At 33.8% G+C, this 18,628-nt stretch overlaps 2 protein-coding genes across 2 annotated transcripts; both read right to left on the bottom strand.

Moving 5' to 3' along the window:
* Positions 1–459: 459 nt before the first annotated feature.
* LOC123918204 (delta-1-pyrroline-5-carboxylate synthase) lies at positions 460–7,300 on the bottom strand. Its single transcript, XM_045970183.1, has 21 exons — positions 6,978–7,300; positions 6,195–6,345; positions 5,965–6,036; positions 5,756–5,859; positions 5,375–5,477; positions 5,089–5,250; positions 4,643–4,920; positions 4,101–4,251; positions 3,825–3,989; positions 3,640–3,717; positions 3,185–3,274; positions 2,950–3,036; positions 2,754–2,840; positions 2,554–2,650; positions 2,327–2,430; positions 2,164–2,239; positions 1,819–1,969; positions 1,655–1,723; positions 1,450–1,516; positions 1,284–1,354; positions 460–752 (listed from the first exon to the last, which is right to left on the bottom strand). Exons 2-21 carry the CDS (start codon positions 6,255–6,257, stop codon positions 674–676), a joined length of 2,154 nt encoding a protein of 717 aa, XP_045826139.1. The 5' UTR covers positions 6,258–6,345; positions 6,978–7,300; the 3' UTR covers positions 460–673.
* A 4,909-nt stretch (positions 7,301–12,209) lies between these two features.
* Positions 12,210–16,699, bottom strand: LOC123918203. The gene is made up of 2 exons (XM_045970182.1): positions 16,043–16,699; positions 12,210–15,055 (listed from the first exon to the last, which is right to left on the bottom strand). The coding sequence occupies exon 2, from the start codon at positions 14,994–14,996 to the stop codon at positions 12,318–12,320; it is 2,679 nt and encodes an 892-aa protein (XP_045826138.1). The 5' UTR covers positions 14,997–15,055; positions 16,043–16,699; the 3' UTR covers positions 12,210–12,317.
* Between the last annotated feature and the right edge of the window lie 1,929 nt (positions 16,700–18,628).

Genomic DNA, 18,628 nt, shown 5'->3' with positions numbered 1-18,628 from the left:
CAGATTTAGACTTATAAAATGGAACAAACCTCTAACCAGCTACTTCAACAATTTCAATATTGCCACACTCTCTAAACAAATTTATCACTAATGAAAATAATGTGATACTACATTATTTCTCCAAAGAATTGTTTTATCAAATTAGTGTTATCATATCTCTCTAAACCAATTTGTTTAATAACTCGATAGTTAATTAAGATGATTGAAGCTTGAGCTAACAGGTTTGAGCGTGTATAGGGAAACTATAAAATGTATTGGCTTAGTCATAGTTAATTTTTTTTTTAAAGTTATATATATTATCAACCATGAGACTTCAAGTTCTCTAAATCTTTCATAGGATAATCAATTGCATTGGTAATCAATAGAATAGGTGAAGCATTTTTTCCCCTTCTATTTGGAGCTTAAAGGTAAAGCTTTTTATTTGCATAACAGTAAAAACTGCAATAACTTGAAAAACAATTCCTACACAACGACCACCAATTTTATTGTACAAACACAATGAATACAAAAGCAGCAACAAACACAAATTATCATCACTTCTCTCAATTGAATATTGTACAATTTAAACCTCTCCCAACACAGAAGAAAAAGTCTAACGAAAATAAATTACAACAGAGGGACCTTCTCTGCCTACCCTCCCTTCATGTGGATTTTCACTAGCAAAAATTACAAATCAAGTAGTAGTTAGGTCTCTGTGAGTGTAGCTAATTGCTTTATCACCATCTACTACTTGTCCATTTCCTTTGAGAATCCTGCATAGACAAATGAATAGTTCATGTATCAATTATAATCTTTTTCATAAGCCTAATAGTTGTTGGTCAATGGTCATTGTCATAAATGTTAAATTTATTTCACATCAATCTTCTGTAACGCATATTGAGGTGATTAGTTATTAATTATTAGTTCAAATTGATCACGGGCCTATGGATCGAGTTATTTGAAGTTATCTATTGACATAAGCACTTGTGAGAGACTATTTAAGAGAACCTATGGAAACAACTTATGACATGTCTATAAGTTGTTTTTAGCTTATTTCCTTAAACTCTGCAGGATAGCTTATGAAAATGGTTGACAACTTATATGAAAAATAATTTGACTTTATTTTATCTTTTATTATGTAACTAGCTTATAATGTAAAATTTTAATTGAAGCTGTTTGTCCAAAGTTTATCCAAACATAGCATAGCGCATATAAACAGATTTCTAGTTGTATAAGAAACTAAAATATTGATTCATTTTAATGTTTCTACAGTATTCGAAATATCATCACTCATCAGTTCATACCATCTGGTTGTTAACAATCCATCAACTCCTACCGGACCCCGAGCATGAATCCTGCTTGTACTTATTCCAACCTATTAAAGCCCATAATAGAGTTACAAATAAATTAACAACTTTACCACAAGCTACTAATATATAATAAAAAAGCAAATATTTTTTAATTTCATACCTCCGCGCCTAGTCCAAATCGTGCACCATCGCTGAATCTTGTACTAGCATTGTGAAAAACAGCAGCACTACCAATATAACAAACATTATTCACATATAAATGCCACTTTACAATGAGCTGTAATCTCTAAAAAAGGTTAATTGCTTAAAAAAAATGTTTTGTTGTGTTTACGGTTTGATAATATATATTTTTTTTCAAACGATACCTGTCGACTTGCCGAAGAAATACATCAGCCACTTCATGATCTTCTGTGACAATGGAATCAGTATGAGCACTGCCACAAAGGGGAAATCGCGACAATATCAGAAATGGTGAATGAAAGGAAAATATGCTTCGACAAATTTCTATCAAGAAATATGAGTGACATGCCTTCCATAAAGATTTATATGATCAATAGCTGCATAAACATCATCCACGATTTCAACAGTGCAAGCCAACGAACAGTATTCGTGATGTAATGAACGAGCAAGTGGAATATTTAACAGAGAACTTGCTTTCTGTCCTCCATATAATGTAACACCTACATAAATTTTAAATCATCTAATCATTTTCAAAAACCTTACAAGTTAAACTTTATAATCAGTGTAATAGCTCATTTGACTTCATGAAAGAAACCATTCTTCAATCACACAAAGATGTCGGCTGATAATTCTCTAATTATAGACTTGTTCAAAAAAATTCTCTAATTATAGAACAGTTTGCCAAAATTCATACCTTCTGACCGCAAGTCGACAGTAATACTATTGAGCCAGCCTTTCTCTACCAAATCCTTATGAACAAGAAGTGTTTCCTAAGAGTTGAAATTCAAAATAACATATATTATGCATGGCAGTGAAAAGTAACAAATGTTGCAGTATGATCCAATACATTAAATTACCATGGCATTACAGCCTGCTGGATAATCTGTTTTTGCATCAAGTACAATCTGTCTTGCCATCTCCAAATTAGCAGATTTATCAACATAGACGTGACAAATTCCATCTGATTTTTGCAATAAAATAGCATTATATATAATAATCGCTATTATATTATTTATAAAAAAAATAAAAAAGATTTACAATACCATATCAAGCAATGACTACATATTACGCAGAAAGGTCTTACCAGCATGACCAAGAACAGGGATTTTCGTGGAACTCTTGATATCGGAAACAAGTTTGTTGCTGCCTCTTGGAATCACCAGATCAATTACATCATCCAGCTGAAAACAAAACAGAATGCAGATTACAGCTTAGGTAAATGTGCCAATCTTCAAAGTAGGCAACCTTATAAACCAGAAATTAATTTGTACGGTTGTATTTGACCTTAAGTAGTTCAGGTATTTCTGCTCTTGTTGTCACAAGTCCAATAAGTTTTGAACCAACAGTATCTGGTATAGCTTCGGTGATCACCTGAAATTTTAGATATGGTAAATTACCCAAAAATATGCTTACTAATGAAACTGTCAAACCAAATACAATATAAAAGAAAATAGTTATCAAATTATCGTTGAAACCAAACCTTGTGCAAAATTGCATTTGATCGCTTAGCCTCCTTGCCTCCTTTCAACAGAAGTCCATTCCCACTTCGAATTGCCAAGGAAGCTATCTGTTCAGATCATATGAAGATACTAGGTTAGAATGAGAATGCAGATCACAGCATAGAAGTCAAATCAAGTTAATCTCAACATGGTTTTTCAGCCCGGCCTTAAAAGAAGATTAAAAAAAAAGTAAAGAAATGAAAATGTTTGATTTACCTGTACTAGTGCATCAGGGCGAGACTCGAAAACAATTAAAAGAACTCCCAAAGGAGATGATGTTTTCTCCAAAATTAGCCCCTCTGCAAGCTAAAAATAAAGGAAGCTGTGTTAGAAATATCACAGATCAATAACCATCATTATCCAGTACAAAGTTTACAATCAAGGGTGTCAAAAAAAAAATTGTTCAAAGTATGATTTTATGACTTGGTAACAATTAAACTAAAAAAAAATGCAAAATAACACAAGTAATTTCCTTTGTAATTATTAGTATGGTGTAAAACTAGAACCTGTAATAAGTATAATTAGTAAGTTGATTCAATTATATAGTGGCCTCATCTGCGCTGTCGTTTTTCTTTTCTTTTTTTTTTGACGGAAAAAGAAAACAAATGTTTGCAAACTGATAACTAACATGCAAATTGTATTTATAAAAGCCAAGACAAACTTCTCATTACCTCAGTTCGTTTTAACACTTGACCGATCGGATCTTCCATGTTTGCAATAATTCGTATGTTGTTGGCAAGGCCTGCAATCTGTCGGTTATCGTAGTTTATCACGAGAAATAATGCAGTATGTTAACAATTATATGCAGTTGGTTGAAATTTAAAAACAAAATTCTTCATTACGTGAACTGTCTTGCCTTCTCATTCTTTAAAACCAGCCTAGCAACTAAGGATTTTTCATATCCTGCTTCTTGTGCAGCAGCAACATCAGCTTCATTTTCAATCTTAATCTCTTTCTGACGTGATTCTAAGGCATCGGCTATATTTAGCAAAATCTGTTTCCTTTCTTCTGAAGATACGGCCTGTAATGTAAGAATAGAAGATTAGATTGTTGAGGAAGGATTGGTGTACCGGAAGCTCGTAATATCCAGGATTCGACAGACTTTTTTCAAGTGCTAAAATATAAAAGAGACCTGAAGCCGTCTGGAACAGTCCCTAGCTGCAACTGCCATCTCGCGTACATCAACCTCTTTTAATGGGACCCATTTATGCGCATCTTTATGGAAGAGGGTACCAATACGTTGCCCTTGGAGGATTTTAGTGAGATTTTCAGCTGCATTACCACTGAAAGGAGAAAAATAAAATGTTGCACAAGCAAGCAAAACCAACTTGCAAATACGAGAATCAGATGGAGTATGTAACATACATAATGAATTTCATAGTGTTGTTGGCATTACAACTTCTGACTAATGTATCAACGTGGAACAGGGGAAATATCATATGCAAATCCCATTTAAAAAAAATGAAAATCTGAAGGAATTTTATTTTCTAAAAACAGCTTCAAATAATTTTTGGTAGATGATTTTCTAAATAAAATGAGTTTCGTTACTATTGACAAACCCAAAATAGCTTATGCTTTTCTTAAACGCAGTCACCTTTTTTATAATCCCGTAACAGACAAATATGCTTTCAAAAATGGTGCTTTTGAGAAATGTAAAATAAAACAGCAACGCACCTGGTAATGATAACAGGAATGCCAGCATCAGCTGCATGAACAGAAGCTTTTACTTTGGCAGTCATTCCACCTCTTCCAACTCTAGACTTGTCTCCAAAAGTAATTTCATTTTGATGCTTTTCCTTAATGTATGTGTGAATAAGCTTTGAATGTGGATCACTTGGAGGGCCATTATAAAGACCATCTACATCACTCAACAAAATAAGAAGATCTGCTTTTAATTCCAAGGCCAACAAAGCCGATAAACTGTCATTATCCCAAAATATGCCAGAAGAGTCCTGCAAAAAATGAGTCGGCGACACTTTAAGTATTTAAGCCTAGATAATATCAGCAGAATAGAGTACAATTAAACTTACTGCGACTTTTTTTTCTTTCACAAAGGAGTATACCTTGAAGTTATCAGCTCCAAGATTAAATTTTACTTTGTTAACGAATCAGAAACAAACCTCGTATGGAGCTTTCCTAGTACTGACTGCATCGTTCTCATTGAATATTGGAATAACTTTTAATGCTAGAAGCGACTTCACAGTTTCAGAAAGTTGCTTTCTAAAATCTTTGTCTCTAAAATCATTGTCAGTAACAAGAAGCTGAGCAGACGTCACATCAAGCTAAAAGACAGATAGAGAAAGAGTTAACACATTAATGTCAACTATCCAAGACAAGGTACTAATGGAAAATACAGCAAATCATAAGATGTTACATCAATTAATTAATTAAATTAACAATATTAACCTGACTAAACAAATCATCATAAGTAGCCATAAGACTGCTTTGTCCAACAGCAGCACAAGCTTTTCCATCAAGTTCAACTTGTGGCTTCTGAAGGTCAGCAAAACTGTAAAATTCCCAAGTAAATTATAATTTCAATCCAACTACCTCAAAATACTTTAAAAAAAAAGTCTCGTATACCCCTATCACTTCAAAGGCTATTTATATAGAGATTAATTTTCATGCACCATCAGTGTGAAAACCAACGGTTATGATTTATTGACAGTGTAAAAAATCTTTACATTGTCGGTGCATATCAATTAAACCCGTGTACATATATATAGTGAAAGCAATGAACAAAACAAAAAAAAAAAAATGTAAGTTACATTACACCTTAGTCCTTACCTACTGTGAATCAATTTCCTATATCGAAGCCTTTGGCGACCAAGGCCAACAGCACCTGATGAAACCAAAATAACTTCATAACCTAGAATGTTCAGCTCCTTAATCTGCCATTTATTTATTTTCAAAAGGGTCATAAATTCCAAATTCAAAATCTCATTTTTATTATTCTCTTATATATATATATATAAAAATAAAAATGCAATTTTGACCTGCTCACAAAGTGCCCCTAATTTTCCAACAGCTAATCTACCATCTTGACGAGTAACAACAGCAGTTCCAACCTTAAAAATGAATCAAAACAACAACCTTAGTCATTTTTACATCACCATTTGGTTTGGTTTTTGAAGCATTCATTGTGAGTCAAACAAGACAGAACATTAACATAATAGAAAAGAATGAATTGAATGATGTTAGAATGAAAAGGAAGAAGAGAGAGAACCTTGATGATTATGCGCTTAACATCTTTGACGAAATCTCTACAAGAGTCGGCGTTGTTCTCCATTTTTGTCTGTCAAAGTGTGCAGCAGAGTTTGGTAGAGAAAGAAAGATACTCACTCCAGCTGTGAACTATTGTGATATCACTTTTATATCTACATGGTTACCAAAACATGATAGCTGAGTTGGCATCGACTTTTATCAAATGAATCTAAAAAGTTAATTGTTTATTTATAAAAATAATCGTAGCGAATATTTGTTTAGGGTAAAATAGTGTTGCATAAAAAAAAAAAAAAGGTAAAATAGTGTTTATTGCCTATAAAGTTAATGAATTTTGATTTATATGTGTAGTATTTTTCTTTCGATTATCCCAGTATTGTAATGTCAATTTATTGGACTACTTGAAAAAAGGAAAGAAAAAAAAAAAACCACTTTTATTTTTAGAAAAATGCTGCCTTAAAAAAGCCACAAAATCTCAGCTTTGCTCCATCTGCTCTATTTGTTTTTTGGTACAATAGTTTTGTTCTATTTATTTTATTCCAATGTACTCTCTTCAGACACTATTATTATTATAAACACTATTATTATTATAAGTAAAAAATTATTTTTAGGTTTATCGAAAAAGTAATGCATTTGGTGTATATTATTTGACCGGATACAAAGGGCCGATATTAGAAGATTAAAAACAAATTTTTTGTTTAATATAAAAAAAAATGGCAAAATTAGTGATGCAGATGTGAAGCATTAAGCAATTAGAGGGCATGCACAGTGATTAGAAGCAACTCACATTGCTGAAAACGTGGTGGTTGGAGAATCACACCCTTCAGAAATGAGCAGCTTTTCTACAATCTGATTGAATTGTGGGGAGTGGCGGCGGCAGATGAAGAGGAAAAAGACCTTTCTTTTTGTTATTCAACAAAAATTTAATTTTAATCAAAGTAATAATGAAATTGATTATGGAGATTCAAGTCTTCATCAAAATTTCCTGAGTACAACTGTCATAGATGCCACTAGAATTAAAATAAATATATTGGCATCTCCCTCTTGAAATAAAAAATAATGTAACGTATTGGAATTTAGAAATTCAAAATTTTCTGTCTCCTCAATTCTAAAAAACATTTTGTGTCAAAAAGTCTAGTTTAGTAATTAAAATTTAATCTTTTTAAAGTGAATGAGTATATTCAAAATTCGAATCTTTGTTGTTGCCGATATCAACTGAACTATATTCACAAAAATTATTTTTACTTACTCATACTCTCATGATGAACATTATTTAAGGTCAAAATATTTTATAAACATTTTGCATTAACTTAAGATTATTATACACTAGTTTACTTTTTTTATCAAGGTTTGGTGGCTAAAAATTTCTCCTTTTATATAAATAAGTTGAGAATCTTAGGTTCAAACTCTATCGCACCCATAATAGTACTAATGATTATTCAAAGAATAAAATCAATTTGGAATGTAGTTGTCATGGAGATACAAAACTTAAAAAGGAATTTGACATGATGTCAAGTTACTCTTCTTTCTTTTTTTTTCATTTTGAAGGAAAGTCATTAAGTCAAGCTACTCTTGTTCTTATCAAATTGCCTATGATACTGCGAAAGCTAAACAGCCCTTCTCAGCCATGTCTGAATTTCCCTCTAGAAGAGACAGACCTGATTAACCCTCTTGACAAATTTAAGTGTCATCGAGATGTTGTGAAACTACAAAGTACTAGCTTTTGCAACCGCGATACCAAATAAGCTCCTGCTAACACCTCTTATATATAAGCACTTTGTATATATTTTGAATAAATAAGATTTCTGACTGAATATTACTAATTACCAAGTAATTGTTAGAAGATACTGATACAAAGAATACATCTCTCCTTCCTTAGCAGACTGGATATCCCATCACATTATCGCGAGTGACATAGAGATATCATGGTAGCAAGTGGGGTGACATCACATCTTCACTTACAGAAAAGCAGTAAAATGCAAGGTCTGATATCTGCAAAATTGTTGAGAGCTCAAATATTGCATCAATCTTTGTACTTCTTCACCTTCCCTAATATTGATCTTTCACGAGGTTTTGGCCAAATTAAGACCAGGCTGATATGGCGGGAGCACAATCTTTCACATTACTTTGTTAGCGCTTCTTGCATCCATCTAACAAAAAAAATCACAACCCAATTTTGCTGCAGACAGTTAGCCAGTGAAGTGAGGTGGCGATGATGGTGGCTCGGGTTTTATTTGGTACTACTGCAACGCTTTAAATTAATTATTCGAAGAACTGATCTTTGATGAACACTTCCAAAGCTATTTGCAAGAAAAATGCTGCAATTATGGACACTGAAATATCGTTTCCTATAAAGGATCATATGTTCAAAGCAACAAAGCTAGCTGAAACAACACCGGTAAGGATTAGAAACTGAATTTCATGAGAAGCAAGTATTAGATAAAAACAATATGAAAAGCAATGCATAAATAAATCAAAACTAGCAAGCCAATACGTGCTTGTGAAAAGGTAAGTCTACATAATGTAATATATACAATTTGCATACAACGATAACACAACATGCCATACACAGGAAGCAGAAACTTACGGCAGACAATATGAAAATGGTAAGGGAATAACCCCCCCCCCCCCCCCACACACACACACACATGCACCAAAACCTTATAAGGTTAGCATTTGAACCCATATACTGAAGGAAAAGTAGTATGACAATGGAAAAACTATCGCATAGCCATATATAGACCATACAGCCGTATTCACATAGCTAACATCAAAGCTCCATGAAGTACTGTCATCTATATGTTTTTGCACAAGGTAAGCTGCAAGATTTCCATGTAAGGTAAGTTTTCAATGAATATTAAGGCATGTTGTCTACACTTAGCTTTGCAACACCTAAATGACCTTTCAATTGTGCTTCAAAGGTTAGACTGGATATAATAGAACACTTTTTTCCTCTAACTCTCGGACCTAATTATACACTTCATAAAATTTCATATGATCTTTAGAAGCCAAATGGCCGATTATACAGAAATCTCGCTTACCTATATGATTAGACATTATTCCCTAGTTTAGATGCTTAAACATAAACAGAAGCTCATAAGATGGGCAGAGAGTAGTAAAGATGTCCAAGAGAGATTTTCTAATAGTAAATAAACTAGTATCTGTATTAACAAGTAAGAAGATTTTTAACTAGAACAAAAGAAGCTCATCTAATTAGTTCAAAAAATTCAACAGGTCATGCAAAGAAGATCATAGAAAAAATTAATCTTCAAAGTAGTATAAAATAAAGGTTCGAAAATAAAACTTAGATATAAAATTACCTTAATCTTAGCTTTCCACCACCCTTCACTTGCTGTAACAATCTGATGCCAATGACCCCTCCAATTCCAGTCTCTTTTCCCTTGAGTTTTAAGTTCACTTGGCTATGCCTACTCTGCATACGATACAGTGAGAATGTACTTGTCTCAGAACAAACTTTATATTACTATAATACTTGTAGTTACTCATGAATTTTGATGATGATTTTTTTTAAGCAATTTACTAACATGCCTTACTCATTTGACTTTATATACTTAAACTCTTCATATTAGTAATTTGTTGTAGTATAACAATGATAGTATACAAAATTCAATTGAAGATTTTGCAAAAGAACCAACATAGTATACCAAAGTGCATAATTACCATAACAAAACATATTCTAACCCTCATTGCAAAAAAAAAATAAAAAAATTCTAACCCATACACCAACAAAACCACAATGTAACAGATTCTAAATCATTATTTCAGTATTGAACCACATATTACATTTCACATCCAATAAAGACAAGAGATATATGTGTTGTGTGTGTGTAAAAACGCTATCACAACAATGAAAGCTATTACACATGAAATCTTTATTATCTAAATTCCTTTGCTAAAACGTGATCTTTGATGGGTTTCAACAGGTTGCACATCTATGATTTCAAATGCATGATCTTACAACCAGATGAAGTAAGCAAAATGGCTCTCATGTTATAAAAACTAAAGCTAGCTCATATACACATCATGAGTTGAATACAATTTAACAGTCAAATCATACTCCAATATTAACAAAGCTAATAATGAAGTTATTATTGGAGCCACTGAGTTTAGAAGATCAACTCAATTGGATGAGTTAAAGGCTCAGTCTCTATCTGCCATAGTTAGCACAGAGGAAAACAGCAAAACTAATTTGATTTGGAAGCAAATTTTGTGTCTATAATACCAAGTTTTAAAAATAAAAAAAAAATTGTGTCTATAAGAAGAAGAATTTAGTTATATTGTTAACTATTAGTTTAAAGCCTACATAAATACACAACCTTCATTTGTGCCTTGATTCAAATTTGCTTAAAAGGTTTGTTAACTATTAGTTTACAGCCTACATAATACACAGCCTTCATTAGTGCCTTAATTCAAATTTGCTTAAAAGGTTTGTTAACAATTAATTAAGATCACTCAATACCACAATAACAACTCCATGCATATATTGATTAATCAGGTAAATAGTCAAGCAAAAGATCCACCAAGGAGAGGAGAGTCAAAAGTTGCGAAAGTTACGAATCGAGTGTTGCAATTTACATGAGAAAGCAAAACTCAAAGAAACAAAACATACAGGAACAAACAAAAATCAGAGTGAGCAAGCAAAATCAAAGATCGAGCACATGTAGGAACAGGAAAAAATCAGAGTGAGCAAGTAGAATTCAGTGAGACAGCAAAATTCACAGATTACCACATGCAGTGACAAGCAAAATTCATTGTGAGCAAGAAAAATTCAAAGATCCCTCCGTTTAGTAGAACAGATTTAAATACATGAAGCAAAAATCACAGTGAGAAAGCAAAGTTCACAGATTACAACAAAATAAACACAATTTAAATACATGAAGCGGATAGAAAAGAGAACGAAGAATAAGAATGAAGAAATGAGAACCTGAAGCAGAGAGAAGAGATGAGAGCGAAGAATGAGAATATGAAACAAATTAAATCTACTCTTTCCACCGGGAGTAACTTTCCAAGGTATTCTCTATAAGCTGTAATGCTTTCATCTACTCTGTCACAGATTAAATAAAAAAATGATTTCTACAATAAAATCTAACACAACAGTAGCTCCTGCAGAACATGGATACCACCATATCCGGAATCATATACATCCGAAAGCAGCTTAAAGGTAACCGTAAAATACACATTTGAATCATATGGCTCTTGAAAACCAAACTCCGGGTTTGAATTGGATCCAATTCCACCATAGACATGGAGGATCAAAGTAATTCGAGTTAAGGGAAACTTTTCTTCATTATGGTTTGAGCTTCTCAGCCAAGATGCTAATGTAACAATTGTTGATGAAGGTGTATGGGGAATTCTATAACTGGGCTATTATGAAAAAACAGGAGAATCCAAAACAGCATAAATTGCAGAACTCTGAAAATCTGTTGGGAAGGTGAATGTCAAATTACCTTTTATACTGTGAAAGTTAAACTATGTGAACTGGGAAAGAGAGCCCTGATCAGTCCTACCCAGCCATGTATGAATTTCCCTCACGAAGAGAGAGCCCTAATCAACCCTCATGACAAGTTTAAGTGCATTTTTGGTGTCATTGTGATTTTGTTGAAACTACAAAGTACTAGTTTTGCAACCGTGATACCAAACAAGCACTAAATTGCAGCAAACAAACGTGACAGTTAATGACTAAACATCTTGATTTTTTTTTTTTCTCATTGAGGAGGAACCTTCTACAAATAGGTTTTATCACTATTATTAAATTAAACAGTAAAAAAGACATACTAAAAATACTTGGCTCGGCATTATACAGAAAATTGCACAATGCTAGAAATAAAAAATATTTTTTCCTTACTTTTCGGAATTGAAAATGAATATATAGATATCTTTCATTTCATCAGAGTCAATCATAGTCATTAATCATTATCAAGGAAAAAAAAGTGACAATCACAGTCTTGCCTTATGACTAATCAGATCAGAACCTTTTTTCACATAAATATAGGCACAATTAAAGAAAGTAACACCTTGGAGCTGACCCTTGAAGGGCGAGCCTGCACGTAATAGTAATAATTTTTATCAGCTAATTTTTTTTTTTAACTTACATTTTAACTGATATCTACTTTTCAAATCCAGATTGAATACAAAATTCCTTATACAAATCAAAACTTTGTTGCCATTTAGACGTCTGCTCTTTCAATAATTCGTATGCCTTTAAACTCTGGCCTTCAAACTTCTTCACAGGAGCATCAAATCTCAACTCAATTGGGCAAAGATCATCAAACATCTCTTCTCCAACAGATTCAGTATGCTCACAGGACTTGTCCGAAACATGAAAAATAAATGTATCATAAGCGGTATCAGTGTAAACAGACTTTCCCTGTATATTATCTGTATCGGAGAAATTCAAAGCAATTGGGCGATATGTCGAAAAAGATTTTGGTTTCGAAGAACCAGCCCAGGGTTCCCCTTCATCATCATCAAGGGAGACTACATGATCATCAGGGCACATAGGGCCACGAGATGAAACAGCAATCTCACCAGCCACCTGCATAACTTCTTTGTATTTGAGGCCAAGTTCTCCTTCTACTGAAAATTCGTCACTACTCGAATCTGAGTACCCATAGCGAGCTTCATTAATCACAAGTAAAACGGGAAAAGGAATAACTGGACCCACAATGTCATCGTTGCTATGGGGTGATGGTTTCCTTAAAAAGAACGGAGGCAACTGAGGAAGGTCTGGAACAGCTAAAAATTCTAAAGGTACCCCTTTTTGGTTGTATCCAATGACTTCACGACATTCAGAATAACTCAAAAATGCTAACTGTAATAACTCTAAAGGCAAGTCGGTCCACAATTTTCTTAAGGCAACCTCGTGGAAGCTTGCTGGTAACTTGACATCTTTAAAAATAGAAGTAATTGCAGGAGATGATCTTGAATGTCCCAATCCACAAGCATTTAATTTCTTACACAATGACTCATGAACTTCTAAACAAAAAGGCGCCTCCTCTTGATCATCCGAATAGACCTCGTCTAGTTTTGTAGTTAGATCTTGAGCAAGATTACCATTTGCATAGGCATAAAGGTAATCCAATTTTATGCAATGAAAATCTGCAGATTTGTATTTGTTTTCCTTATCACTCATGGGACGCAACAAGTGTGACTCCAAACATAAATCTGCTTCGTGGCAACCTTCCAAGTTTCTAGACATAGCCCAAGAGGCGTGATATCTCTGCAATTCAAACTTTCCTGACGACATTACCCTTACTAGTGTAAAACCACCATGCTCATCTGGTTCACAGAGCAAGGAAGCAAGGTCATTGTTTAAAATGCCAAATCCCAAAACCATCTCTTTCTTTAGCTGCAAATCAATCCACTCGGGAAGGGCATCCTTTGACAACTCTTCCCTAAACAGACAACTTCCACAATGACACTCACGGCTAGATAAATTGATCTCAGATGGAAGCTCCCAACCATAGAATGTTGTGTTAATCTTTGAAAGCCTTGAAGTACTAGAACCTTTTCGAAATGGAAATTTAGGTCCATAGCAAAATATATTGAACTCAGAATTCCAAAATGATCCCAGGATAATGCAAAATCCCATATCAGAAGCCAACTTAAAAGTATCTACCTTTGAGTTGGATCTCAGCATAGACAAGCTTAATACAGTCATGTAGCACGGTTCATCAATGCCGTGCCTCCATTGCAATATTGGCATCAAAGGCTTCCTTACATCACATAGAACTAAAAGACTTGTGGAAGCCACAGTGAAGTAAAAGTAATCGGGACCAGCCCTTGACAAGGCAAGAAACCGCTCGTTTTCATCAGGAGCAAACATCCGCAATGTCTCAATCTTCATTAGGCTAGTCACGTTGCATTCTTTTGAACTAAAATCAACTAAAAAGATGGCATCATAACGTGCAACAATCAAACTCCTCGGCTGCCAACTAAATTCACAACTAAGCCAACCCTTGTTTTTAAACCAGGCCGATTCATTCTGTGGTACTCTCAACCTAGTCCCCTTGAAAGTCTTGCTTGAACCTTGAGACTCCAAATCAAACAAAAACAACTGACCACTTTCTAACAAAACCACACTCTCTTCCAATATATGAGGACTCCAACAAGCATGCACAACAGCTTCCTTAAACACTTTACTTATTCCCAAATAAGACATACTAGGACTGTCCAAACTCAAATTGTGATTCACAGTAAACCAACAAACAGAATACCGTGAAGATGCCAACAAATATCCAATAACAGGTGAAGAATCAGAACCTCCTCCAAGTTCAGAATCAGTAACCGGATTCACTGACATCTTCAATATACGGCTCTCAGAACCCGTAGAAGCCCGAAAAACATTGCCTTTGACATCAAGTCGAGTATCCAACACGGAGTCCTTAACACGTAACATAAAAAAACCAATATTCTGGTCATTGACACCGGTTGGGAAGATAACAACAACGTTGGGACTATCCGGGCACTTAAGGAGTTGAATTCGGTTGTAAAGAAAGTGAGAAACATTGTAGTCAATTAGTTGATCTGTAGAATCAAAGAGAGGGGCAATAGTGGAAGCAGTGGATGGGAGAATGGAAGGGTCAGATGTTAAAAGGTAACGTTCGGTTAAGAGATGATGCGGGAGTTGAAGAGAGGGAATGGTGGAAGAAACAAGATGGGTTTGTGAATTAGGGTTAGGGTTAAAGAATAGTGGACCAAGCGAATCAGGGTTAGAGAGAAGAAGAGGGGATACAGTGGATGCACCTATTGGAAATAGAGATTTCCATTCTTCTGAAAATTCCATTCCAGTTGGTGGATGATTATTGAAAATCAACACCAATTAAGATTAAAAATTGGTTTAGCCTGCAGAAAACAAAATTAATATTAATGGGAAACACTAGTTAATAGAAAACAATAGCAATTCCATTATTCCATTATAAGAAGTAAACAAAATGAATGTGAAGTGAATTAGCTAACTTCAAATCCACTAATTCCATTATAAGCATCCTACATTAGCAGCAGCTGCCTGCTCTGCAGCAGTGTCTGCTATAAAATTATGAGCCATGAGATCAATCCAAAGGTTGGCAATTTTTTCATTTTATTGTAAATTAAAAATCTCAGCTGCATTGGCATCGATGAAATTCTAATTACTCAAAACAAAAGCTTCCAGCAAACACACTATTTCAACACGATCAATCTCACTCTTTAACATTAAAACCTAAACATTATCCTCATCCCCAATTCCCCATCAATCCCTCTTTCCACTTTTGTATCTACCTCTTCTTGTACATTAAATCATAGAAAAAATAAGCAAAAATGACAGAAAAGTGCAATGGATTACCAGGGCCATGACCAACTTTTGCAGCGACCATGGGTCGGCGATGGCGACTCTGTTGCAACGACAAGTTTAATTAAGTTGATGCCTCCAATTTTATTTTTTTAGATTTAGGGCTTCATTTTGTTAACATTTGGGACAAAGCAACATACTAATTGTGGGTTTTCTGTTTCAAAAGGATTTATTTTTAACTTGATATTGATATTGAATGTTGCTGCTGTTAACAGCTATAGTATGGCAACCCAAGAACTTCAAAACTTATTTTATTACTTCAATCTCATTGTATCACCACCTATAGATTAATCTAATGGCTAAATTAATTTGCAGCAGCAGAGCAATTGGATGCCGAGGATCCAAATAGATACACTAGCCCCATTGAACTTTATTTCTAATTTCAAAAAATTCACTAATTTCAAAATCAGCAAATTTCAATTAAGATTAACAAAACCTGACAGAAGAGAAACAAAGTAAAATTCAAAATCAAAATCAAACACCGACAAAAATCACTTAATTACCTGAATAAGCGTTTGATGAATAATATCTTGAAGGCATTCTTCAGTTCAACAAGCTCAACCCTAGACAAACGTAGCACAATTCACCAACCAAGTCCTCTTCATTATTGATCTCTCGCTTCACCAACCAGGATATTCTTATTTCTAAGCTCCGATTTGTAGCTTCTAGTGCTTGTTTGGATTGGAGTTTTAACACTCCTGACGTGCATTTGAGACTATCAAACGTGGTTTGACTGAACTTTTGTATGTTTGGCTTGCAGTCAATGTAAATCGATTGTATCCTTAAACGCACGTTGATCCGAAGCTAGGATTCGGAGCTTCTGCGTTTGCGTGAAGCGATTCTGAATTTCATGTTTTGTTTCCCAAAGTTATCTACCCTTATTACCCTTTATGTTTGTCATGGTAACCAACGCTGTTGTTCCAAACAGTTGAAGAAAAGGAAAAGAACACAGAGTGGAGGGTTCTACAGTGAGAAATTGCTGCCCACTTCCAGTGGTAGAATTTGTTTTTGACGGCGAGTCGGTGAATGGTCTCTCTCAGATCTCAATTTGTATGACGATACAGTACAATATTTGTTTCTTAATTAATTATGTAAACGTCATCTCAATTCTTTTTATTTTGGCATCACACCGTTTGATACTTTGTACTTACTACTCCTATATTAAAAGTAACACTTATACTTGACAATAACACTTATAAATTAATTAATATTATATTATATGTACACAAAAAATTAATTAATATTATTGAATGAATGTGAGAATTGAGAATTATTTGCTATTATATATTTTATTAAATTGTAAGTTCATAATATAATTTGACGGAAAATAGTTTCTAAATATTTACTGTTTATTATTTTTCAATTATTTGTATAAATTTTTTAAATGTGGTTTTTTTTATTGTTGTTGATTGTTAGTTAAATTAAAAACCCATTTTAGTAATTAGCCACCCCAAAAGCAATTTTGATCTAAACTATCCAAACAATATAAATTGGTGAGAATCACTTTTACTAAATGCATCCAAACATAATTCAATTATGTTCAACTCACTTTTAACCAAAATCAATTCTCTTTAACTCAATTCTGTCAAACTCAATTTTATTCACCGCCAAACCAAACACACAAGTTACTCGCGTTTGGGACTAAAACTGCGTTTTAGAGAATCGATTCTGCAACCACCCAAACATCAAGGAATCTGTTCAAATCGCGTTTCGACATCCAGACTCGCGTTTGAGTAAAAAAAACGCAGAACCAAACACATGCTTAGAACGAAGAGGATTGTAGTGGAGGGTTTAGGGGTTTAGTTTTTTTTTTTTTCAATTTTCTTTTTCTTAAATTTTTTTTTTTTCAATTTTTTTTCTTCAATAATTTTAATCTTATAAAAAAAATTGGATTACAATTGTAGAATTTTTTTTGTGAAATAGTTTAATGGTAAGACACTAAGACTCACACATTAAATGTGGAGAAACGTAGAATCCGGGATTCGAATCCGACCTCCAATAATATCTTTGATAGCTACAATTTGAGTTACACTTATGGGACACAATTATAGAAATTTTTATCTTACTGTAAGTTGTGTACTCGATATGAATAAAATAAAAAGAAATATTATTTGAACAATTTTTTTAGACAATTTTGTGAGAACTTTCTCTCATGCCTATATTATATTTTTGTTTTCTCTCTCTATCTTCTTTTTTTTGTTTTTTTATCATCAGTATCTGACCCACTCAACCGCCTAATATAGTTTGGGGGTCAGTTATGTCATCAAGTGGTTTCAAATCCCTCCGATCGGGTATTGTTAACCCGAAAGGGTCTGGTCATATTAACCCGGAAGGGTTGTTTCATTACTAATGTGTTGGACTCATCCCATGATATGGGTTCAAACGCGTCGTTCTTGTGAAACTGGCTGTGTTGGTGTTCATGTGCTTTTCAATTCTTTGATGTTTCAGGTCTGTTGAGATCTGCAAGTCTCAAGGGTCATGACTGCCTCTACTTCGGTACCGACTTCTCATCCTTTTATGTTCCTGTGATCGTTCTCGGATTGTTTTGTTCGAAAGAACTTTTATGCATGTTGCTTGTTCCGGGGGTTGTTGGCACATGGTTCTGGTTCTATGTTGGCGGTTGATGCATTCACTAAGTTCTGGTCCCGTTTGGGTTGTAGCTGAGTCAGGTTTAATGTCCCCGATATCTGTATCTTTTTATTTTTATTTAATATATTTATCCTTTTGCTTTAAAAAAATTCTACACCTTACAAGTTTAGTAAATGCCTATTTACCCCCTGCAAAATTATGGATTTTTTGTTTAACCCCCTGTGCGATTTTTTTTCTGTTTACCCCCTGCAATGTCAAGATTTTTTCATTTTGCCCCCTAGATAGACAAGTGGGCATCTGACTGTGCATCTTTACTGACGTGGCATGCACACGTAGAAATACATTAAATTTGTATTTATTTTTAAAACTCCACGTCAATTAATATATTTTAAAAATAAAAAATAGTTTTTTTTAAAAAAAAATATTTTTTTAAAAAAAGATTCTTAAAGTTTATTATTATTTTTTTAATAATTTTTTTTACGGTCAAAAAGAGTGATAAT

The sequence above is a fragment of the Trifolium pratense genome, linkage group LG3 (assembly GCF_020283565.1).
Source record: "Trifolium pratense cultivar HEN17-A07 linkage group LG3, ARS_RC_1.1, whole genome shotgun sequence".
NCBI lineage: Eukaryota > Viridiplantae > Streptophyta > Magnoliopsida > Fabales > Fabaceae > Trifolium > Trifolium pratense.
This window is presented reverse-complemented; position numbering and strand designations above follow the sequence as displayed.